The sequence below is a fragment of the Schistocerca piceifrons genome, chromosome 2, assembly GCF_021461385.2.
Source record: "Schistocerca piceifrons isolate TAMUIC-IGC-003096 chromosome 2, iqSchPice1.1, whole genome shotgun sequence".
In the NCBI taxonomy this organism is placed as follows: Eukaryota; Metazoa; Arthropoda; class Insecta; order Orthoptera; family Acrididae; genus Schistocerca; species Schistocerca piceifrons.
The window spans coordinates 472,529,027-472,555,342 of record NC_060139.1 but is presented as its reverse complement, the minus strand read 5'-3'; the positions used below and the strand labels follow the sequence as shown (position 1 = coordinate 472,555,342).

Sequence of the window (26,316 nt, the reverse complement as noted above, 5' to 3'; positions counted from 1 at the left end):
GGTGGGTCTGACACACCGGTGTCAATGTGTTCTTTTTTCCATTTCCAGGAGTGTATATTATACGTTGAGAAGTACCTCTCTGCATCCACAATATTGACAGGCGCCCAAAAAGTTTTAGCTGGGTCTTGTGTTATGTGTTTACATAGCTTTTGTAAATTTTTCATAGCAGCAGATATCAGACATTTTTTTTGCAGATGCTTTCTGTGCCTCTTGTTGGAATGTGTCAAAACAAGTTATAGTACCCGTTGAAAAACAACCTTCAGAATTCCTTTTTAATTGAATTTGATACTCTAAAGCCCCTCTCCCCCTCTCCCCTCCAACAAATGTACAAATAGGTAAATCATTCCTTCTAGTGTTGTGATGAAACTGACAATGCTAGCACATGTCACTTACAAATTTTACACTGTAAGAAGGCTAAATCTGATGCAGCTTCATTTTTTAAAATGATCAAGAATGAGCACAATAACAGCAGTTTGGTTTTCCAATGATCTGAAAAATTGAATGATTAGCACTTTTAATGTATTTTTCCAAATTGTCCTCCTCCCATTTGAATTTCACTTTACATAAGCAACACGTAAAAGAATTTTTGTTGGAATAGAAAAGCCTTCTTCATTCAGATAGGCATTGCAAATTGAATTTATGGCTACCTGTTTTTTAGCATACTACAACCACTTAACAATGTTCACGAATTAACAAAACATTACACTGTTACAGTTAATTAAGAGTGTGATACCATATCCATCTGACAAAATTTTTTCCCAAAGGAATAGATAGAAGAAAAGAAAAAAGAAAGAAAAAATGGTAGTGTTACTCATATTTTAGAAACTCTTATTCCATAATTACAAAAAGTAAAGAGTAATGAATATAGCAGCAGATAGAGGAAAACAGCCCTTCCAGACCTGAAGCAACAGATGTATGTTTGCCACTTTCTTAACAAACATTTCCATGTTTAATGCTGAAATATACCAATTTCGCATATTATTGCACTTTGAAATTGACCAAAAACATCACACACCATATCCAGGTAGTGTTGGAGTAATCATTTTTTACACTTTCAAAACATTCTGCATTTATATCTTGTGCAAATTTCACATAGCATTATTACATCATACATAATTTCCTCCAACATGATTATATTGTGACATAACATTAGCTGATTGCAAGTTGAATAATTGTGATAGGAGAATGCAGATACAGTTTTGATAGTCATTTTCTTCTTGTCTTAATGATTATCACTGAGTAACTCTTTGAAACAGCAGATTTTTATATATGTTCAAAGCAGTTTTGTGTATATGACTGTTTTATGACAAAGATGACGAGATCAATAAAAGTAGGCAATTGGAGAAACTTAGTTGATTACATTTCTCTGGACTAATTAATTTTATTATGATACCGGTAATGCTGGCTTTGTAAAAGTCATGAGTGTATCTTTCATCACTACCTTTCATCATTGTACTATCTGTTTTGAGCTATTACTTCAAACATCATCTCTTATTTGTCAGTTTGATAATGGGTGTGAACGCTTTAGTGTGTGTGTGTGTGTGTGTGTGTGTGTGTGTGTGTGTGTGTCATGTATTATGCATCATGTAATTCACAAAGGAGTCTATTAGTTTTTAATAAGTTTCCTTTTCCTTCTAGCTTATGAAACTACCCTCCAGGAAGGACTTCATTTTGAGAAAAGGACATTCCATGCAACATTTGCAACTGTAAGTATCAAATATGTTGAACAGAAACTATACTATGCATGATCTATCGTGCTGCAGCTTACAGAACAGCCTCTAAGTAGAAACTAATGTTCTGAGCTAAAGATTAGCTCTCCAGAATGAAATATGTCATGAACTTCTGTAGTGTCCTTTGAGAGAATAGTAGTCAAAAGGATAAACTACGGAGGTGAGTTGTCATAGGAAAACTGAAATAAAAAAAGCTAAAGGACTTTATTTTTAGATATAACATTACAGAAAGTGAAGGTAAGGAAAATAGGAGCCACAAGGTAAAAGATTGTACAATTTTGTGTCGGACTCATAACCTTAACAGGTACAGTTGTGGCTGTCTAGAGTGCTAAGCACATTCCACAAAGGCATTGCTAGTTTGAAATGAAGTTACATGGGAAAGGTCGGAGTGCACATTGACAATAGAGTTAATTGTTTGAGGACTGGTGTGGAAGATTGTGTTCTTAATCAGTCTCCATGAAATGTCATGAAGGTGGAGGGAGGGTAATTAGTTGGGTCAAGGCCAGCATCAGCCAATTTCAGTTTTTGAGAATATTGTAAAACAACAGCTTGACTGTTAAATCATTAATCAACAACCACACAATACTTGGAAAGTTAGTGTGATTGGCTTCATTCATGTTAACTGATACTCGTGTATTTTAACTTGTAGCTAAAACAATCTTGATAGAAATTATTTAACTCAGATGGGCAAAGGACACATCTCTAGTGACTTAAGTAAGAGATATTCTAAAAATGTTCCTTTTGCTGCTCCTGAAGTTAACCAGAAATATTAAACATCAAAGCCCTGTGACTGTTAATATCGGTTTTACATTTTTGGTAAGTTAAGAAATTCCTGACAGCATTTTACTTATGGACCCCTTTTCTGTAATATATGTTGAAACTATAATTGAGAGATGCAGTAGGAACCAGATACTACATGAGGGTGAAACAATTGCCTAATTTGTATGGAATAATATGAACTTAATTAGCTACACACTTAAAAGGAGCAGGCCAAAATAGCTTTGCATTGTCCACAATTATATACTGAGGCTTGTTAAATTCACTATATTACACTTTGGTTTTGTGTGGATATATCAGAGATAAGAGTAAATGTTGTTCTGCAACTACACAAAAGATTGCTGAATTCGGAAATAAATAACTTACTTGTTTTTCTTTCATTGCAGGCTGACCGTAAGGAAGGAATGACAGCTTTTGTTGAAAAGCGCCCTCCAAAGTTCACAAATAACTAAGGTGATATAAAAGGTGTGTAAATTAACAAATTTCTTTTCATATCTATTTTGTAGTATGGGTGGAACACAGTGGAAAACCGTTGGTGTCATCCGTTAACACACACACACCACACACACACACACCACACACACACACACACACACACACACACACACACCAAATTGTACAGACTGCAGTTTATTCATAATATTCTTGCCTAGAATTAAGTGGATATACTGACCACTAAATTAATGTGGTTGATCTTGATCGCCTGAAAGCATGAGAAACCATAAGTAAGTACACAGATAGTCTGAACATCATGTCGAAGTCTTTACAGAAGGTACAACTCTCCAAACCTTGTCCACAAACAGATTTACCATACCCCCCCCCCCCCCCCAGCTCTTTTGTGGTACATGTGGTGCATGCATGGGGCCCAAGCTATTGCAGCCTCTCTTCTCTTACAGGCTGCATTCTCTTCGCCATATCCACTCCTTTCCATTCTAGCTGCAACTCCTTCCTGTCCCCCCACTCTCCTTTCTCGACCTGGCTGTTCCCTTAGTTCTGCTATTCCTTTTCTGTCTTGTCACACATTTCCACTCTCCGACTCCCCTTTTTCTCACTTCTTGGGGCTGTTGTACTACTATCCTCCAATGGAACTGTAATAGTTACTATTGTCTCCTGTTTTTCTCTACTCTGTAGCTTGTGTCATATTGCAGAAATTTCATTTTCAGGATACTCATTCACCAACTCTTCATGGCTTCCTAGCCTTCAGCCAAAACTGGGTCAGCCCTTTGGGAGCCTCCGCATCTGTATGTTGGTCTGCATGGACAGTGTTAGTTCCTGGGGTCTTCTTCAAACCATACAGGAAGCAGTGGCTGGATCCATTTAGACTCTGTGGTAATATAGAATCTTTACCTTCCCCCAGACTGTCCTCCAGCCCTTCTTTACCTCTTTTGACAGATCCCTCCCTCCCTCCCCAACCCCCTTCCATCTCCTAGTAGATTTTAACCCCCGTAATGCTCTGTGGGGTGGTAATGCGACCACTGACTGGGGCAGGATTGTTGTAGACCTGCTGTCAGGGCTTGATCTCTGCCTCCTCAACCTGGAGCTCCCACATCCTTTAGTGCGGTACTTTCTCAGCCATCTGTAGCCCTGGATTTCTCCCCTCCATTCATTGGGGAGTTCACGACGATTTGTGTGTTGTCTTACCTTTTCTTCAGCGTCACTCACCTGAATGTCCTTCCAGGTAGGTCTTTACTAATGCAGTTTGGGATGCCTTTTCCTTGACTGCCATCCCAACTGCTTCACCACACAGCAGCGTTGATAAGTCCGTACAATGTTTGATCAGTGCCATCCTTTCGGCAGCTGCCTCAGCGAGTCCCTCTTCCTCAGATTCTCCTCAGTGGAAGACTGTCTCCTGGTCAAACTCCGAAATTGCTCTGGCTATTAAAGACAGTCATCATGCCCTCCAGCACTACAAACAGCACCCATCTCTCGACCACCTCCTGACCTCCCCCCAGGGGGTCCACAACTCTTTTGTGGATACGTGCGTAGCGAGCACGGGACCCCGAGCTAATGTGGCCTTCCTTCCTTTCCGGGCTGCATACCTTCCCTTTCCGCATCCTTCCCCATCCCCCATCTTCGCCCCCCCCCCCCCCCCCCACCTCCGCCTCTTTCCTTCCCTTTCTCCCCCTGTGGGAGTATGTTTTGTGCCTACGTCCGGAGACGGACGCTTGAAACTGTAACAAATTCTTTGCTTTCTCCACTGCGGCGTTTGAGACCTCTCTTCTTTCCTTTCCCTTTCTCTTTTTTTCCTCCCTGTGCGTGTCTCAAGGCCGACCCACACATTTCCATGCATAGCCGGTGACGGGGTAACGCGTAATTCCCCGCCCCGGGTAGACAGGTAGGACACGTACGTACCCCCTGGTAACGGCCAGGCCCAGGGAGGGGTGATTATCCGAGCTGATACCTTCCGAAAGTGCCGATTGGTCCCTCCGTCCGTTTGTCGGGAGGTGTGACCTGAGGTGTGAACAATCACCTAAGGCGGGAGTGCCCTCAGAGAGGGCCCCCACAAGGAAGGAGCTCGCCATCGGAGACGCCGGTAATCATGGGGGATACTTTCGCAGTGGTTTCCTCATATTCTACTATGTCAGCTCACAAGCGTAAGTTCAATGAGTCTCAGCCACAGACAGTCCTTCCATAGTTGCCACAGTTCCTTGTTGTTTCTCGGTCTGACGAAGGTCACGACTTCTCCACGGTCAACCCTTTCATTATTCAGAAAGGTGTCTACGCAATTGCAGGTCCTTTAAAGTCTTGTTCCAGATTATGAAATGGCACCTTGTTGTTAGAAACAGTCAGTGCCCTCCAGGCACAAAAATTGCTGCGTACTTCACTGCTACACACCTTCCCTGTTCGGGTGGAACCGCACCATACTTTAAATTCATCACGTGGGGTCGTTCATACATGCTACCTCGATGGATTGACCGACGAGGAAATTCAAACTATCTCTCTGACCAGGGCGTAACGGCAGTTCATAGTCATGAAAAGGGTTGACACTAACATCATTCCAACCCGTACTGTCTTCTTGACATTTGATGAAGTTCAACTCCCATCGAAAATCAAAGCAGGCTATGAGATAATTTCCGTTCGCCCTTACATCCCAAGCCCTACGCGTTGCTATCGGTGTCAGCAGTTCAATCACACCAGCCAGTCCTGTTCCAATCCGGCCAAATGTGTTGAGTGTGGCAAGGATGCCCATGAGGGTGCTTGTCCACCTCCATCCCCTCGTTGCATCAATTGTATGGGTGACCATGCTGCTTCCTCTCGAGATTGCCCCATTTTTAAAGACGAAAAGCTCATTCAGGAAATCAGAGTGTAGGAAAAGGTGTCGACCTTTGCTGCTCTAAAATTATTCGCCAGTCGACAGCCCCACCGTGCCTCAGACAGGAAAATACAGCACTGTCCTTGCCTCTCCTTGGCCAACAAAGGAGGCAGCCATGCAGACTTGTGACCTTACCTTTAGTGCCATGGTCGTCAGATCGGCCAGCACAAAGATCGCCCGTTCAACCTCCCCACTTTCGCCTGCCCAATCTATGGCTCACCCTACATCAGGTTCTCCTAAATCTCGAGCCCAAAAGTCAGACACCAAGACTTCGAAAAAAGAGCATACTCATGAAGATTTTTTACGTAGCCCAACTTCACAACCATCGGTTCCTCCTTCATCTAAACATCATGTTTCCAAGAAGGCTAGTAAGAAACCCAGTTCATCTCCTTCTCCGCCAAGGCGTGTCTCCTCTACAGCACCACCTGGCGGTAATCGCCCTCGGCTGTCTTCTGTGTCGCCGAGGCACACTGCTGGTGGCCGATCAACCGGCCGATCGCTGGTGGCAGGAACTGCTCCTGAACAACCTATGGATCAGGATCTTCTGCCTTCGGCTGAATGCCATTCCATGCTGTCGGTCGCAAACTCTGAGCAGTCGTTGAGTTGACGGCAACCTTGGTCACATTCCTCCATTTTCTGTTCACCCTATGTCCATTATTCACTAGAATATCTGCGGCCTTCGAGCCAATTGGGATGAATTGTCGATCCTCTTACGATCCTACTCGCTGGACATCTTCTGTCTTCAGGAAACAAAGCTGCATCCCCATGACCGCTTTGTTCTCCCCCATTTTCAGTCCGTCCGATTTGATCTCCCCTCTGTTGAAGGCACTCCAGCACATGGAGGACTCATGATTCTTCTCCATGATACTCTCCATTATCACCCAATCCCCTTAAACACTTCCTTCCAAGCTGTCACTGTCAGTCTTTCCCTTTCTGGATATACCTTTTCTCTTTGTATTGTATACATTACACCGTCCACACCAATGGCACGAGCTGATCTCCATCTTCTTGGGCAACTTCCACCCCCCCCCCCCCCCCCCCCCCACTATTTGCTGGTTGGGGACTTCAATGCCCATCACCCACTTTGGGGATCTCCACATCCTTGTCCGCGTGCCTCACTATTGCTAGACGTCTTCCACCAAGCGGATCTAGTTTGCCTCAACACTGGGGACCCTACATTTTTGTCTGCTTCCACGACAAATTTCTCTCATTTGGACCTTTCGGTCAGTACTGTTCCGCTAGCTCGGCACTTCGAATGGTTCGCCCTTGATGATACACTCGAGTGACCACTTTCCATGTGTCCTTAGACTGCAGCCCCAACAGCCATATATGCGCCCGCGACGCTGGAAGTTTGGCCAAGCCGATTGGACACTTTTTTCGTCTCTAGCGACATTCGATGACTGTCACTTTCCTAGCGTCGACGATGCGTCACACATATTACAGACGTTATTCTTACAGCTGCGGAACGTTCAATACCACACACCTCCACATTGCCCCGGCGCCCCCCAGTTCCTTGGTGGAATGCGGCATGCCGTGACGCAATACGTGAGTGGCGACGTGCTCTTTGCGTTTTCCGCCACCATCCTACTTTGGACAACTGTATCTGCTATAAGCATTTCCGAGCGCGATGCCGTCGCGTCATCCGCGATAGCAAGAAGGAAAGCTGGAAATTCTTTACTAGCTCATTTAACACCTTCACTCCCTCCTCGGAAGTTTGGAGTCGGATTCGACGGTTCTCAGGTGCGCCTAGTTTCTCCCTGGTCTCTGGGCTCATTGTCGCGCATGATACATTAGTGGACCCCGTCGCAATTTCTAACTCATTGGGTCAACACTTTGCTGAGATTTCGAGCTCTTCAAATTACCTGCCAGCGTTTCTCCCGAAGAAACGTGCAGCGGAAGTGTGACCTCTTGCTTTCTCCTCTCAAAATCGCGACAGCTACAATACTTTTTTCTCCATGCGGGAACTCCAACATGCACTCCCTTCTTCTTGCTCCTCCGCCCCAGGACCGGATGGTATCCACATCCAAATGTTGCTGCATTTATCATACCATAGTCTGCTTTTCCTCCTTCACCTTTATAATCGAATTTGGACTGACAGTACTTTCCCCAGACGATGGCGGGAAGCTATCGTCGTTCCTGTTCCGAAACCTGGAAAGGACAAGCATCTCTCCTCTAGCTATCGCCCCATTTCTCTCACGAGTAGTGTATGTAAGGTTTTGGAGCGTAGGGTGAATTGCCGTTTAGCTTGGTGGCTGGAGTCCCGCAGTCTTTTAACACCTGCCCAATGCGGTTTCCGAAAGCATCGTTCTGCAGTTGACCATCTTGTTGCTCTCTCCACTTATATCATGAACAATTTTCTCCGGAAACGCCAAACAGTAGCAATATTTTTTGATCTGGAGAGAGCATACGATACCTGTCGGAGGACAGGCATCCTCCGCACATTGTTCTCTTGGGGATTTAGAGGTTGGCTGCCCCTTTTTCTTCACGAATTTATGGCAGAGCGCACATTTAGAGTGCCGGTGAACACTCTTCCGTACTTTCTCCCAAGAAAACGGGGTACCCCAGGGCTCCGTGCTGAGTGTTGTACTGTTTGCCATTGCCATAAATCCGATTATGGATTGTCTCCTTCCTGATGTCTCTGGCTCCCTCTTTGTGGACGATTTTGCGATCTACTACAGCTCTCAACGGACCAGCCTTCTTGAACGACGTCTTCAAGGATGTCTCGATCGCCTCCACTCTTGGAGCATTGAAACCGGCTTCCGTTTTTCTCCCAGTAAGACCGTTTGTGTTAATTTTTGGCGACGTAAGGAGTTTCTTCCACCCTCCTTACATCTAGGACCTGTCAACCTCCCGTTTTCAGACGTCGCTAAATTCTTTTGTCTTATGTTTGACAGAAAACTGTGCTGGTCCTCCCATGTTTCCTATCTTTAGGCTCGCTGTCTCCGATCCTTCAACACCCTCTTCCTGAATGGTACCTCCTGGGGAGGGGACCGAGTGGTCCTTCTCTGCCTCTATCGCGCCTTAGTGCGCTCGAAATTGGACTATGGAAGCATAGTTTACTCCTCTGCTCGGCCGTCTATTCTTCGGCGTCTCGACTCTATCCACCACCGTGGATTACGTTTAGTGTCGGGAGCTTTTTACACCAGCCCTGTGGAAAGCCTTTATGCTGAGACTGCTGAACCTCCGCTGTCCAGTCGGCGAGCTGTCCTTCTGAGTCGTTATGCTAGCCATCTGTCTTCCATGCCTGCTAATCCGGCCCATGACATTTTTTTCGACGCCTCCTTGGATGTAGGGTATGCAGGCCGCCCTTCCTCCCTACTACCACCGGGAGTCCGCTTCCGTCAACTGCTCCATTCTCTTTCCTTCCGCTTTCCAGCACTGCCTTGGCTCCGTCCCCGGATCTGCCTGCTCCGTGACCTTTGTCAATTTCCCAAGGATGGTACCCCTTCACTTGTTTATCGTCGGGCATTTGTTGCTCTATGTGCACAAATGAAGGAAGCCACATTTATTTACACTGATGGCTCGAAAACATCGTTAGGTGTAGGGAGTGCCTATATTGTTGGTGACACCCCAAATTGATTTCGGCTTCCCGACCAGTGTTCGTTTTATACTGCGGAGCTTTACGCTGTTCTCCAGGCTGTCCAATACATCCGCCGCCATCAGCTGATAGAGTATGTTATCTGTTCAGATTCTCTCAGCTCTCTCCTCAGTCTCCAAGCTCTGTACCCTGTCCACCCTCTGGTCCACCGGATTCAGGACTGCCTGCGCTTGCTCCATTTGGGGGGCGTCTCTGTGGCGTTCCTCTGGGCTCCCAGGACACGTTGGTATCTGTGGCAATGAGGCGGCCGATATAGCGGCCAAGGCTGCAGTCTCTCTTCTTCGGCCAGCTATTCGATAGATTCCCTTCACCGATCTACGGAGCGTTTTATGTCGCCGTGTTGTTCTTTTATGGCATGCACATTGGTCGACACTTCCCCATAATAAATTGCGGGACGTGAAAGCTCTTCCCTGTGCTTGGACCTCTTCCTCCCGAACGTGTTGTCGGGAGGAGGTAATTTTAACTAGACTCCGGATAGGGCACTGTCTTTTTAGCCATCGACATCTTTTAAGTGGTGATCCTCCCCCACTCTGTCCCCACTGCTCTCAGCTGTGGACGGTAAGACACCTTTTAATTGAGTGCCCCTATTTTACTCCGTTACGTGCGCGTCTACAGCTGTCGCCTGATATATCGTCCATTTTAACAGATGACACGCGCTCAGCCAATCGCGTTCTCGAGTTTATTAGTGCCAGTGAGATGACGTCAGTCATTTGAAACTCTTTTTGGGGACAACCAACCCCTTTCTGCAGTGGATTTTTTAGCTTTCCTTCTGCTTTTAGTTTCTCCAATTTTTTGAGTTTCGTTCCCATTGCTGCTGCTATCCATTTTCGTTTTTTACCATTCCCTAATTCACAGACCGGGCGCTAATGACCATAGCAGTTTTGCGCCCTAAAACCAAAACAAAAAAACCTCCTGACCTGTAAACAGCTTTGTGTCCAGGCCCGTTATCTTATTAAATGCCAGAAACGGATTTGTTGGGAACAATATGTCCCTGTCATAGTCATATACTCCATCTTTGCAGGTGTGGGCAAAGATCAGGTGCATTTCTGGCTGCCATCATCGTGCAGACATCCTGGGAATTTCCCTGAATGGTGTTATCCTCACAAGCCCGGACTCTGTGATTGAGCATTTTGCTTGGCATTTCATCCAGAACTCGGCATTGGTCCACATTCACCGGCATTCTGTCTCCTCAGACACATCAGGAAAGACTCCCTTTATGTTGCATTCCCTGTCGCCTGGCGGCATATAACGCCCTGTTTAGTGAGTGGTAATTCACCAACACCCTTGCTTCCTGCCCCGACATGGCTCATGGACTGGACTAGGTGCGGAACCAAATCCTTCTGTACTTATCAGTGGCTAACAAACCTTATAGACTTGCCCTTATGAACCATCTCTGAAGCATGGCGAATTCCCTACCCAGTGGTGAGAAAGTGTCATTATTCCAGTTTTGCAGTCGGGTAAACTGCCTCTTCGGATGGAGTGCAATCATCTGATCAGTTTAACCAATGGCCTCTGCAAGTTACTAGACTGTATGGCAAATCGAAGGCTGTACTGGATCCTTGAATGCCAGAACCTGTTGGCTTAGACTGGGGCGGTTTTTGCGGAGGCCATTCTACTGCAGGTAATTTGGACCATCTGGAGTCTGCTATCCAGACAGCTATTGCCCAGCATCAACACCTTGTAGCAGTCTCATTTGATTTGCATAAAGCCTATGATTCTACATGGCACCACGACATCCATGGCCCACTCCAGATTTTTATCCAGAACTTTCTTTCTTGTCACACTTTGCAGGTATAGCCTCCCATACCACTTCTCCTCTGCCAGAAAATGGGGCTCTGCGCAGTTCTGTTTTGAATGTCCTGTTCTGTTTAGTGGCTATCAGTGATCTGGTGGTAGCTGTGGGACCAATGGTATCCTCCTCTTTGTATGCTGATGATTTTTGCATTTCTTGTTGTTCGTCCGCAATGGACATCACTAAACACAGACTGCAGGGGGCAGTACACCAAACGCAACCAAAGGCTGTCACTCATGTCTTGGCAGCCAAAAAATGGAAGCCATGTGTTATGCATTTCTGTCATCACTGTACACTACATCTGCTCCATATCTGTACCTTGAAGGCCAGCCCCTCAATGTGGTGGACTTTCATTGTTATTGTTTTTTATGCTCGATTGACATGGCTTCCCCATCTTCAACTAAATAAAACATGTTGGTCATACTGCAGTGCTCTTCGCTTTCTCAGCAGTACCAACTGGGATGCAAACTACTTTACTCTATTACACCTCTACAAAGCAATGGTCCAGTCCCATCTTGATTATGGGAGTCTCACATATGGTTCAGCATCACCTTCGACGTTACAGATGCTAGAGGCAATACACCATTGTGGGGTATGACTGGCAACTTACACCTTTCAGACTTTCCCTGTGATCAGCCTCCTAGTGGAGGCAGATGTTTCACTACAGAGGGTTCTGTGCCAACAACAGTTGATCTTTTATGCATTACATAATGCATCTACTGCTCCCTAGAGCACCCAAACTACTGTTCCCTTTTTCCAGATACAGAGATCTGCCTTCAGCAATGGCAGCCCCGATCTGGGGTTAGTTTCCATCCACAGCTGGACCCTTTTTTCAAAACTTCAGCTTTCCGCTGTACCACCTCTTCTCTGGGCCTGCTCACATACACCTCCTTGGCGCACCCTTCGTCCACAGCTCTGTCTTGACCTATAACAAGGTTGAAAGACTCAGTTCCACCTGAGGCCCTCCACTGCCAGTTCACCTCCATTCCTATACATACGGCTTGATGGTTGCTGGTCGCACTGGCTTTGCATGTGTTCATGCAGTATGTAATGAATTCTGCTTCTTGCCGGATGGCTGCAATGGTTTCACTGTGAAGTTAGAACCATGTCTCAAATTCTTCAGCATATCTTTTCCTGCTCTGATGAGTTCTTTCTAACCTGTAGCGACTCATTGAACAGTTTACAAGCTCTTGACCAATGTTACCCTTCCCATCCCTTGATCCTGACTATCCAGGATTGCCTTTTTGCTCTCAAACAACGTCAACATTCGGTGGTCTTTGGACTGTTGGTCATGTTGGGATCCTGGGGATGAACTCACTGATAGGCTGGCAAAAGTGGATACTGGCAAGTTGCCTTTTGAGATTGATGTTTTGTCACTGGTTTTCAATTGATATTATGCTGTCAAGTTCTAAGTATGTGGAATACAGAATGGCATACTCTGTTGTCGCTGAACAAACTACAGGTGATTAAGGGGCGCCATGAATTTGTGGAGGTCTTCCATGCAGGTATCTCACAAGGATCTGCCCCACGGTCATTGTGCTGTTTGTTCCACATTTTGGTGGAATGTCCTAACATACTGGCCCTACAGTGGACTCTTACTCTTTGTGACTCTACCCCTGGTGTTAGCAGATGATGCCTCAGTGACTGATCTGGTTTTACAGTTTATTTGTGAAGGGGATTTATATATATATATATATATATATATATAAGGGAGAGCACCTCAACCTTGTCTGCCCATGCCCATTTAGACATTGGCAGGATGCCCTGTTGCCTCCTCTGCCCAGACTAGGCAATGGCTGTCTGGGCTTTGGAGGCTTGTCTCATCCTGCCTGTTCTTTTACTCTTCTGACTTGGTGTTACGCCTCTGTTTTCCTGCACTTCTCTCACCCTGTCCATGTTGCCACTGTGTCCATGTCACTAGTCTTTACTGTGTATGTAAGTGGCGGGGGTGTGTCCCCCATCGCATTGTCTGCCTTTGAGGGCCTCCCGCTGCTCTCTGGATGGGGCATCTCACCCACCTTTCTTCCTTTCCTACTTTCTTGTTCTTTTCTTTAGGCGACGTTGACCTTCAGCAGACCCTGGCGTGTTCTTTCCTTTGGCTTTGCACACTAGGACCTTCTTTGATGTACAGTTTCAATGACTTGCCTGTTCCAGGTAGGAGGGACTGAAAACCTCATCTCCTTTAAACCTTAAGCTAACCAACCAACCAGATCTCTGATACCATATCCTTGCAAAGTTGTATCATGAGCACCACACTTACGTAACCAATCAGCAAGATTGTTTTGTCTGTCATCTTGCCTCTGGGTCATGTCCGTTTGAAAGGCCTGGATCCAAATCCTGTTTCATGCCCACAGTTGCCAAATGTTGTTTAGATCATATCACTGGTAGATCATATCCGATCAGAAGAAAAGATACCAATGAAAGCAGACAAATAACATAATACCTGCCACCTGTGCATCCATATTAGTGGTCATTGTTAAACAGCTGTCCAACTGAGATTGTCCACCCAGTGCAACAAACTATGGCCTCTGTAACCTCTCTGCAACACTGGCTATCCTTCAGTCCTCCTTTGTTCACTTATCTCCACACCAATCTCGGGCCCTGTTTCCACCTATCATCAATCTCCTTGACAGACTGTTTCATCCTGCCCAACTTCCTACCGTCTCCTATCTCCTTTTGTTTCAGTTTATAGTCATATGCATCTATAGATTTTCATGCATACTATTCTCTCAGTGGTCTTACACTATTATATACTTCACCATTAATTGCCACCATCTGCCTGCACAAGGACAGCCTTCCTGTGGTGTACCTTATTTCTATTCCTCCCTCATTTTCCCTTCAGCCCTTGCCCTCTGTTTCGTTACTGCATTCTTGTTCATTTCACTACTCCACCACATTATGTGCTTCATTTAATTAAAATAACATTTTTTGTATTGTTTCAGAGCTTTTTGATGTCACCTGACTGCTGAAGACTGTTGAGAATGGTTATGAGGAACTTTATGCAAGAAATATATTTTTTATACTTTTGTAATTGATTAATCAACTGTCAGTTATGAAATAAAGTCCTTTTGCCATGATGTCTTTTATAATTCAAATACGTACCTTCATACGTGAATTCAACTCATTTTTCTTATGTTATACCAATTCCTTAATTTTCAGAAATAATTTGGAATATGCTTTTTAACATTGAAGAACATGGTTCACAGAAAATAGGTATCACTTGTGTACTCTGTCTTCCTTCTTGATATTTCTTATTCTTTCTCCAGTTATAGAAATTTTATCTTTTAATTGTTGAATTTAATTTATTGTTCTCTTTAAAACTCTTTGAATAGTGCACAGCTTTTTGTGATTTATGGAGTAATATTGTAGCATAATTTTAGAAACACACTCTCGACTTCAGAAAAATAATAAAGAGTGGTATGGGTCGATTTACATTCTGATGACACATTCAACATTTAACTCAAAAATTTGCTCTAATGAACTGTAACAAATTGACTGCTGTGAACACTCATGTCAAAGAATATGTAGGTGTGGCCAATGTTCCACATGACAAAATGTTGTGGATTACAGTGCACATTTTGTCTTCAGAAGACCAGCACTATGTTCTGTAAGGCCAATACTGCCCTTACATATAATTACAAATGTTAGCAACTATGAATCAATTATAAATAGGCAGCCTATCAGATGACGTAATATGACAGTTAAAAAATGCTTGGTGTCAGCATGTCTGGCCAGTACTTACATTTATGAGGTGAATTTCCAGTTCTGCCAGTACCCACATAACAGTACAAAAAACTATTCTAGGTTTTGAAAATATTAATTTCTTTCTCAGAGAAAAGAGGGACCCATTGGGGAAGGATATACATTATGAGAGGGGCTCACCTGTTTGAGGATGAAGGGAGACACATCTGAAGGCAACTATTGGTCAGGCTTTCTGTTTCCTTGTAATTTTATTGTTTTGTCTAATGAGTTTTGCTTCTGATGCAACTAACATTATGATTCAGAGATATTTCTGAAAATCAAAGTGTGTTCCAAGCAGTGGTGTCAGAATCATGAAATACCTCTCTTCAGTTAATCTCTATAATATTTTTAGTACAGCCAATATTAGCTAGTTAGTTTGTCTAAGCACTTCTGTTGTCATCATTGACGAAGAAAATTTACAACAATTTAAAAAAAATTTCCTACAGGAATTAGTTGAACATGTACCACTGTAGTTCAGTGCCACAGTCTTTAGTTACTTGCATGTGGAAATAGACTGTGAACTTAGAGCTTAAATATCACTTGCAGCTGTGAAGTCTGATATATATATATATATATATATATATATATATATATATATATATATATATATATATATATATATATATATATATATATATATATATATATATATATATATATATATATATATATATCTACTGCTACTGCTATACCATGCTGTTTTAACACTTACTTGACCTAAAGCCCAAGGAGACAGTAAATTGAAAAGGACAGGGCCTGTGAGGAAAGCTACATAGTTGCTATTCGTGCCTAATGTCCTTTTCTGGGCCTTTGTAGAATGAGTAAGTGTGCCCCTGTGTCATGCGGTTTTTTAATTTTGAACTAAATCTAGTTCACAAAAAAAAAAAACCTTGATGTATTACTGACTTGATTTGAGTCCTATAAAGTGCCACAGAATTGTAGCTGAGTAAAATTTTGAAGTCTTGAATTGGTAACTGAAGACGCTAGCAAAGCAGATCAATACACAACAACTGGCTGGAATGTAAGCATGTAATATGATACTGCTTGTAATACAGCCACAAGATAATGTTAATTGCTACACACTGTAAAAGCTTTGTGTCCAGAGTACCAACTCAGCAGAATAATATCAGAGAGAGGAGGATGCTGTTTCGTGTTGATCATGCAGAGTGGAGTAAAGAAGCATAACTCGGACATAAGAATAACTGTACAGTATATTACTGCAAAAATATGCCTGCCATCACTTCGGAAAGCTGAAGTTAAGACACCTTTCAGCTGCAGCTGGGTTGACCAGAGAAGCTGACCAGACAAGAAAAACTGCCCAGGTGATGTCATAGCTGCCTCAGAGTGGCAAAGCACCTGAGACCACCGTGTACAAATATTACTCCTGTTCCAGTGAAAGTATGCTAGTCTGCAGTTAAAGACCCCAGAGTAGGGACCTGTTCGGTTTGGCTTCTAGTAAGTTCGCAGTCGTCCATCCTGGAAGTTGGATCGATGTTGGTCTAACTCTTGCTTGTCTAACCATCTACAATCTTTGATGGAACAATGTGTCCCACCAGATGGACATAGCTGCCACGAACTGCAGTGCTGCCATTTGAGTCAAGACTGATAGGAGCTGTAGGTGCTGTATTCCAGTGGAGTTTCCAGGGGTCTAGCCAGTGGGCTCCATGGTGCAGATCGTTGTCCATGGGGGCATGCCATTGCCTCTTGCTCTCTCTGTTCTGCAGTCAGACTTCAATGTTGCAGGCCTTTCTCCTATTGGAAGGCCCCAGCATAACTCAGTGCAATGTCCTGCACTTACAGTAGAGATGGTAGGTGCCAGCTGCGGCACTGTCCATGGTGTGATCGAGTGCGCCTTGCTTACCCTCTTTCTGTAGCTGCCAGCAACTGTAGGGAGCATAGACAACACCAATATAGCCTGGCCAATGACTCCATGATACTGCTGGACACTGACTCTGCAACTCCCTCTGCTGCCATGGCCGATGCAGCATGCCACACAAAGGCATCGACGCATTTCGGCACGGCTTGTGCCATCTCCGCCCTGCTGTCGCTGCCAGCCTAACATGAATCAAGACAGTTGTGTATATTTGAATAGTACATGTTTATTTTGTTAATGATGTTTCATTGGCACCTTCGGGTGCCAGACAGACCATGTCACACGTAGCTGCCTTTAACTCGTGCCCAGAGTGGTGGTCCCTCAAGATCCTGAGCTCAACGACATATCACCACCACCCAATGTAGTCTCTGGTATCACAGGCATTTCAGCTGGTGTCAGCAGTATGATGTGGCAAGTGACTGTCATTTGTGTTGGCCTTTCTTTTTAATTTATGTCCTTGGAGGGTCATGAGTGTCATATAAAATTGATAGTATCATTTATTAAGCCACAGGAGCCTGTGGACCTGTCTCAATTTCAATTTAGAGACCAGTATAGAGTAGTTTACTCCCAGTGGACAAGGTGTGCATATTGTAGCTTGGCTGGAGACAAGTTGCCGTGTGTGTGTGTGTGTGTGTGTGTGTGTGTGTGTGTGTGTGTGTGTGTGTGTGTGTTGGCATGTAATTTTTGCTGTATTGTTGGATGGAGGTTACATATCTGTGGCACTCTTTCCCTTGTTTCACAATAACACAAAACAAGTTGCCGTTCTTTGAGATTTTTTGATGTCATCCATCAATCCTATCTGATGCGGATCCCACACCATGCAACAATACTCCAGAAGAGGATGGACAAATGTAGTGTAAACTATAGAGTGTAGAGGGTGTGAAATACAGCACACACAACCGCCACCTCTGGCAGCAGTGATGACTTGACTTGGCTGGGCATTGAGTTGAACCGAATTTGGGTGGCAGGTGTGGATATGTCATTCTATGCTGCTTCAACATTACCTCAGAAGTCATCAATTGTAAGGTTGATGACTGAACATGTCAGTCCATTGGCAACCTATGACCAGATGTCTTCAGTGGGTGAAAGATCTGAAGAACTTGGTTACAAGAACAACAGTCTAAAACCATCTGTCTCGAGGTGGGTCATGGCAGTGTGGACAACATGCACTCTAGTGTTATCTCGTTGAAAAATAACATAATGGAGACCTCAAAGATAGGGCACAGCCACTGCCTTTAACACACAAGATATGTAACAACTATCATTCAAACTACTTGCTTAGCAAACCACAGGTGATAGTGTTGTGTACCAAATGGCAGCCCATACCATCATACAAGATGCCGTGCCCATATGATTCATTCGCTCATGACATCATGAAACTTTGACTGTCTGCATACCTCTCTCTGTTGTCCCTTCGGTGAAATTCACAACAGTGACCAGTGTGCTGAGAGTCAGTGGTGCTCCAGGCCTGTTCACTCAGTGAGGTGATGCAGTGATTGGCATACTGAACTTGGATTTGGGAGGACAACAGTTCCAATCCCCTTCTGGCCATCCAGATTTCAGTATTCCATGATTACCCTAAATCGCTTAAGGCTAGTGCCAGGAGGTTGATTTCCATCCCCATCATTTCCTAATCGGAGCTTATGACCCCATTGTCAATGGTATATTATACTCTAATCTTCCTTCCTCTAGACATTGTTGCACTGTCCTTGTGGGTACTTTTGTTGCTATATACAAGCTCACTTCTCGACTCAGGGTGTGTGACATGACTGTATGAACCTGCACAGCACAATGAACAATATGACTGTCGTCCTGAGAGCTAGCCACGTGGGACCATTGCAATCCTGCATGGCATCGCCTATAGTATGGCCACATCAGTTTTATGTTTGCATGACAGTCATGAGGTATCGACCAACATGAGCGGCCATATCACAGAACGGTAATGTACAGTCTCGATAGGCCACGATCCTACCACTGTCCAGTACCGAACCATGTTGGTAGACTTTTCTTCTTCTTCTCCAAGGCATCACCTGGTCTTCTCACAAATGCCCAATGTTCAAATCGGGTTCCTGACTGAAAACCAATTGTGTAACTGTTTCCTTATACTCAGAATGAAAACAACATTACTTCCACTTAGTTTGTGTGGTTGCACTGAAATGCTAATCACTTACACCGATCAGCCAGAACATTGTGACCACCGACCTATTGATATAAACCAATCCAGGCAATAACAGCGCCACCTGACAAAGGAATGACTGCTACTCACACGTGCACGGTGCAGGTAGTATCAGTAGCATGCTGTCTTTGTGTAGAATGAGGAAGGTGCACAATCTGAGTTTGACTGCAGGTGAATTGTGATGGCCCAGAGGCTCAGCATGAGCATTTTGGAAACTGCTTCATATTTGCACGCTCAGGAGGTGACGTCAGTGACATTGGTGGGGCGGCGGCTGCCCAGCACGAAGGGGTTCTCACACTGGCTGCGGAGTACTCAGTCTCACTCTGAATTCTGTGATGACCTTTGATGATGACCCAACCACTGTACTTTGTGTTGGCGGTCGTGTGGTCTGTTGATCTCTCTGCCACTGGTAGGTTTTAGTACCTGAGCATTGAACAGGAACATCCCAGGATGCACTGTTGCTGGCTTCCACATTGAAGTGCAGTATTGGCAGCACTCTGCAATGTGGTGTTGTCAGATGAGTCAGTTTCTCCATCAGTAGACACTAAGCAGCGAGCAGCATGAATTTCGTCAGGTGAAGAGCATCATCTTGAGTACATCTTCGGCTAGTTCATAGACTGTGCTGGAGCATCTAGGACATAGATCACTGCAGTATCATAATCATGGAATTGAGTGCTATTGCTGTGAATGCTATCAATCCCAATGACCAACTTTCGACAAGAGTTGGAGAGCTGGACTGTTTAAAGGGATCTAGTGTGAGGCTATGACAGAGAGCTTGGTTTGTTATGACCAAATGTGCCCTCCTTATGCCACTACATCTCTTCAGCAGGCTGACCTCAACCAATAAAAATATTTAAAATTTCACGATTCCTACCTGCCAAGGTATTCAAGGCTGTTATGAAATACAAGGTATATTGTATTTCAAGCGATGTCATTATATTTTCTAGGCAATCCTATGTAAAAAAAAAAAAAATTATTCTGACGAAGACTGCCTTAGTGCAGTTGAAACCATGGTCAATTTGACAATTTTGTGCAACCGAGTTGGCTATACATACATCCTGTAATTGTTAAAGGAACCATCTTATGTTGTGTAGGAACTTAAGACAGATCCTTTAACAGTTATTGGGAAGTCCTGTTTCCCAGATTCTTGGCAACAAATTAGATCACACTTTAATCACCGTATTATTATAGTAGACCTGCTACTGAAAAATCTCTGAATTTTAATATATCGACTTCGATGAACATTATCTGAGAGCATATATTGAGGGATGTATTTTGTCCAAATGAAATACTGCTCTCAAATCACACTTAGGGGCAGATATTATCTACTGTATTTATGTTGGATTTCTCATGCAATTAATCTCTCTAATCACAGCTATGGACTGTGGTGTGATTTTGTATAACAGCAAGAGCAGTTTCGGGTGATCCCACACACCTTGTGTGCAAATTTGGGAGTCAATCTGATGATTCGACCTGTTGTGCTGCCGTTCATGAATAGCATTCCAAGGGGGCTTTTACAACAGGATAACTCTCGCCCACATACGACTATTGTAACCCAACATGCTCTACAGAGTGTCAACATGTTGTCTTGATCTGCTCAGTCACCAGGACTGTCTCCAGTCAAGCACGTATGAGACATCTTATAAAAATTCCAGCATTATCCACAACCAGCATTAATCATCCCTGTATTGACTGACCAAGTGCAACAGGCATTGAACTCCATACCACAAACTGACATCCAGCAGCTGTACAACACAATGCATGCATGCTTAAATTCAGCATTATTTCCAGAAAGCACGTCATACCGCTTCATGATGTCAGCATGTAAAGGAAATACTCTGCTATGAAATACCTGACAACTAAAGTTTACCAAGAAAACTGCGTAAGAAACGTGTCATAACAAAGTGTAATTCATAAAAGATTTGTGGAATTATTGTGCCTAGTCAGATCTAACCATAACTCTGCAAATAATATATGTGGAGTTGAAGCAAAGGGAACTAATAGCTGCAAATTCTTAGGCCTATACTTAGATGAAAACTTGCAATGGTCAAAACATATTAACTATGTATGTGGGAAGATTAGTGGTGGATTATACCTGCTCAAAAATGGTTCAAATGGCTCTGAGCACTATGGGACTTAACTGCTGAGGTCATCAGTCCCCTAGAACTTAGAACTACTTAAACCTAACCAACCTAAGGACAACACACACATCCATGCCCGAGGCAGGATTCGAGCCTGCGACTATAGCGGTCGCGCGGTTCCAGACTGTAGCATCTAGAACCACTCGGCGACATTCCTGCTAAGTCACCTAGCAAAAATAATTACAAATCCTATAAAAAAGACTGTGTACTATGGAACAGTTCATCCCTTACTAAATTATGGAACTGAACTATGGGGCTGTGCTGGAGATACCTTAATCGATAAATGTTGGTGCAGAAGAAGGCAATTAGAATAATGCATGGTTTAGGTAATCATGATTCTTGTAGAGAGGTTTTTGTGCAACATAAGTACTTTACAGTATATTCCTTGTATTTATATAAGGTAATTTTATTTTTATGTATGTCGTCAAAAAGGTTTTAGAAAATGATTGACATACATGGCCTCAATACTAAAAATAAAAATAACTACTTTAGGCAAAGAAAAAATAACAACCCTTACCTCATATATCAGTGGTCAAATCAAAAGACTTACATGCACTTGATGGAAATAGCTTCAAAAGGAAACTTAAATTATTCCTGACAAAGAAATTTTTATCTCACTTTTTGGGTTTTCAGTTGAAAACATGTGATCTTACAATTTTTATTGGAAATTAGACATATTTGTATACCTACTTTTCAGGCTTTACAGTCTCTTTTGTGTACTTGGATTGCACTTTTGTTAATTTGTATCAACTACCTGTTTTGTTTGTATTTTAAAAGAAATTCTCAAGATGATGTAAAACAACACTTACGTTTGTAAAAGTCATCATCTTTGTTGACTCTATGCAAAGAAAGCAATAAATAAATAATAATTTATCAGTCTTTGATTATAACGCTTTTTCTGAGTCTGAGATTATACACAATTAGTGTTGTGCATGTTTGCCTCTCTTCCACGTCCTCCTACATTTGTATACCTACTGCAATCAATACCCTCTACAACAGTGATCGTCACACGTCTTTTGCCGAAAAGCTAATGCTGACATTGTGTGGTGGTAATCGGGCCGCGTATGTACCGGTCTTTATTATTATTAATTGGTGAACCACATAAATTGATATGCTACGTGAACCCAATAGCTTACAGTGAGGGCGTGTCAAGTTGGTCATAACACTTTGCGTCGACTGTTCTGTTTCAGATTGCTGCCGCCCTCAGCAAACCCAAAGTTGGGTAATTGCCTGACGAAGTGTTCTTGTGTCGTTTGTTGTGAGGGGGGGGGGGGGGGGGGGGTTAGGTGCATGATGAATTGGGTAATAACAGTACTGCACTTACATTTAAACGCATTCAGTAATTTGAGACACGATCGCAAATATTTGCACTAGGTGGGGAGCGTTTTGAGCTATGGTTGGGTAAGATACCGGTAGAGGTCGGGCCTGAACTACGATTCCCAACAACAGCAAACAATTGCGCTGTAGCCACTACCAAGTGCTTTGTGTGCTCCAGTTTCCTTTGCCTTTTTCTAATTTTGAAATGAGAGAAGAGACTAATCCTGGTGCATAAAGGAATTCGACTGAGACTCTCACCACAAGAAAAGGAATCAGCGATACCAACGACCGCTATCCCAGTTCTGCTTTCGTTGAAGCGTATTCCCCCGCACCAATCCTCTCTCCTCGGACAAGATAATTTCTCGTTTGTTTAAGGACGCGGCCGCCTTCCACAGTGTACAGTCCGCAAAATGTTTTCAGGTCATTTCTCTTCTACTCATTGCGCTTTATTACAATAGCCCTAATTTATTTTCATATTCCTTGCTACAAACAAGTAAGCACTTCAACATGATCGTATCTGTAGCGTGCATTCACGAATACATGTCCTTTCCGTGTCTAAATTTATACCATGGCAGCTGATTTCTACGAATCACGCACACCCGTGAGTTGTCAGTACTAGAAGACAAATAATAAAACAACCCCCCTTTCACATCCTCTGACCGAGCGAGGTGGCGCCGTGGTTAGCACACCGGACTCGCATTGGTTGGTTGGTTGGTTTGGGGAAGGGTCAAACAGCGAGATCATCGGATTAGGGAAGTATGGGGAAGAAAGTCGGCCGTGCCCTTTCAAAGGATCCATCCTGGCGTTTGCCTGAAGCGATTTAGGGAAATCACGGAAAACTTATTTCAGGATGGACAGACGCGGGTTTGAACCGTCGTCCTCCCGAATGCGAGTCCAGTGTGGTAAGCACTGCGGCACCTCGCTCAGTGGGACTCACATTCGGGAGGACGACAGTTGGTTCCTTTGAAAGGGCACGGCCGATTACCTTCCCCATACTTCACTAATCCGATGATCTCGCTGTTTGGTCCCCTCCCCCAAATCAACCAACCAATCTCGCAGTGGCATCACTACTTTCTGCCCCTGAGGTGAGCGGCCAACTTTCCTTAGCTCAGAGCCAAATTCACCAACGTCAATTAAAACTGAGCGCATCTTGAAATATTACAGTCTCTTCAAGTATTTTTGTTTGTTATTGAGCAGATATAGCTGTTAGTTTCTACATGTAAATTGTTATAAAATACGGTTGAGAATCGCAGGCTGCACGAATACTTTATTTGGGCCACAAGCGGCCCGCGGTTTGATGACTGCTGCTCTGTGGTTTGTAATGTTTTAAATGTTCTCACATTTCTCTGCTCACACAATTTCGAATTTTCTCTGCGGTGTCTGGCGCCCCTTTCACGTCTAATTAACTATTCCTTAACACCTTAAGTCATACTAGTAACTCTACACCTGACACTGTAAGGAATCGAACACCCGTGTATAAAACAGTTTCAAACTTCCGATTACTTTGCAAATGAGTTAATGTTTAAATATTTGACATGAAATATGTAAGCTAGGAAAAGTTTAGAAAAGGTCTGAAATTACGTATAAACTTTGTTGGAAGTTGCTAGGTGCTGTTGTCCTTATCAAACACTGTATGAGTGTGTAGTCCGGGTAATTTTGCGCTCTGATTTAAGCAAAATCTATTTTTCACGCATTTAAATATTTATAACGTAAGTATCTCCTTAACTAGGAGTCATACAATGATATAATTTTGCGCATACATTCAGTGGTTTATGTGGACATTGCCTGCAAAAAGTGTTGCGAATAGGGTTCCTAGTAAAGAAACAATAAATTAAAACGACATGCCTGATTCCGAGAATGGTGAAAATGTAGTAAGCGTTTTTCCTTTCATCATTTTGTGGGGGATGTCAGTGAGAAAATTTCATAAAGATAATACATTTGAAATTATGTGTCAAGTTTGTTGGAAGTCGCTAAGTGTTCTCATCATCAAGTACCGTACAAATACAGTCTGAGTATTTGTGCATGGTGAACTACGCAGCCTCAACACACATGCATAGTTTCGAACTGCAATACTTGTCTTACCGTGTTAAACCTTTAACATAAGATTACACCCCTCAATGAGTAGATTATAACAAAATTTTAAATTTTTGAATTCGGTCAATAATTATATGAAATTTCGAAAATCAAATTTTTGTTGCCCCTGGCAGCCGTCATATAAGCAACCTGTAACTGTTACCGGGTTAGCCATGTAGTAATATACAGGGTGTGACAGAATGAATAGTAGGATATAAAAAGGACAGAACTTCGAAACAAATTTATTGAGACACACACTAAAAATCAAGAAAAATATATGCCATTACATATCATTTGCGGCCTTTACTTGGTTTTGAATGTAACACCATACACATGGTCACTATGACGCTCTGAGTGTTCCCCCAGGTGGCGAACGGTAACTTCGCTCACCCAATTCAATATTTTCAATAGGATCTTCTTCGAAAGCTGTACATATCCTTTTAGCGAGTCTAGGCATGGTATGAGGATGTGTAGCTTACAATGGACTCCTCAAGTATCCCCATAAGAAGAAGTCAGGGGTTGTCAACCGTGCCGGCCAATGAACGTCTTTCCATTCGACCAGGGAAATGGTGCCTGATGCCGCAAGACATTCCTGGATTGGTGGGCCGTATGGGCTGTTGCAACCATAAGTAGTCGTTCAGTCTTGGAAGGAGGAAATTTTGTAACATTTTAACATAGCAATCGTTACTGCACGGCCATGACGATCCTAAAGCAAACGGAAAAGGGGGTGGGGGGAAGGGAGAATTGACTAATGATGCCAAATAAAGCCACACCGCACTACGCGCCCAGTACGTGCAGGTCTATTTATTCACACCACCGCCAAGATGAAAACGGGCCTCATCCAACATCAGTAGGTCGTTTCGCATCTTTGCGTCGGCTGCTAAAAGTTTCAGGAAGAGCAAGCCAAACGTTCGCCGAGCAACTTTATCTGGTTTCGTTTGGTTCCTGTACGACTTGTAATTGGAAATGTAGGCTACCAGGGATGATGCCATGCAGGGAACGATCTGACATTGTTAACGCCAAGGCATTTCTGGCAACAGAACGATGAAGACTTCCAATTAGTGCTGGCAGACTCATTATTTTTCAAAGACGCCTTGACGGCGAATGCTCGAAACTATGAACTCCAGAAGGTCATAATTACAAATGCCGTCCTTCCTCAATCATCAATGCCGCAGCAACGACGCCGTCCTATATGACTCAGATCCTACTACACATTCTGCTGGACCCTGTAAATTCCACTAAACTGTCTCTTTTTCTGTTAAAGGCACTGCAGTGATTTATTTTCTCGTCTAATGCTTCCGGTACCTCTTCATTATACACTTTACATGTGTTCTTCCTTTTTAAAATCGTTCTGTAACATACGCAGATTTGAGAGGTCAAATGAAGATCGAACAGATTATGCAGTGTGTTTGCTTATGTAGATGTGTAGGGGTGGAGATATTGGCATGATGTAGGGACAGACGGAGGACGCAATCAAACCAGGCAAAACACATTTTTTAACAATGTCACATGAACGCAAAGTCAGCACTTCCTGTAGCTTCATGGATGATCAGGCTGCTCTATAGTATAGCATACCATTTTATTTTAATGGTCCTCTTTCATCTTTTTATGAACGCAGGAGTAGTAAGATGTATTACAAATCAAGTGATAATGATACTGTGGGTACTTATTTCCTGACGACTTTATGAATGCATGTTCGCAATAGTGAATTGCGAAAATCAAACTTTTTTTAAAATATATACAGTACATCTTAGCAAATTTAGACCTAAAATGTTACTACTTTAC

General features: G+C 43.4%; 1 protein-coding gene across 2 annotated transcripts in view; it reads left to right on the top strand.

Annotated features, from left to right (window-relative positions):
• The window catches only part of LOC124776893 (probable enoyl-CoA hydratase, mitochondrial), an 83,732-nt gene extending 69,445 nt beyond the window's left edge, over positions 1 to 14,287 (top strand). For both annotated transcript variants that reach the window (XM_047252080.1, XM_047252079.1), the window contains exons 6-8: positions 1,639 to 1,706; positions 2,894 to 2,972; positions 14,153 to 14,287. In XM_047252080.1, the coding sequence (XP_047108036.1) occupies positions 1,639 to 1,706; positions 2,894 to 2,959 (134 nt within the window). In that variant the 3' untranslated portion in view covers positions 2,960 to 2,972; positions 14,153 to 14,287. The remainder of the gene's footprint in view (positions 1 to 1,638; positions 1,707 to 2,893; positions 2,973 to 14,152) is intronic.
• Positions 14,288 to 26,316: the final 12,029 nt, after the last annotated feature.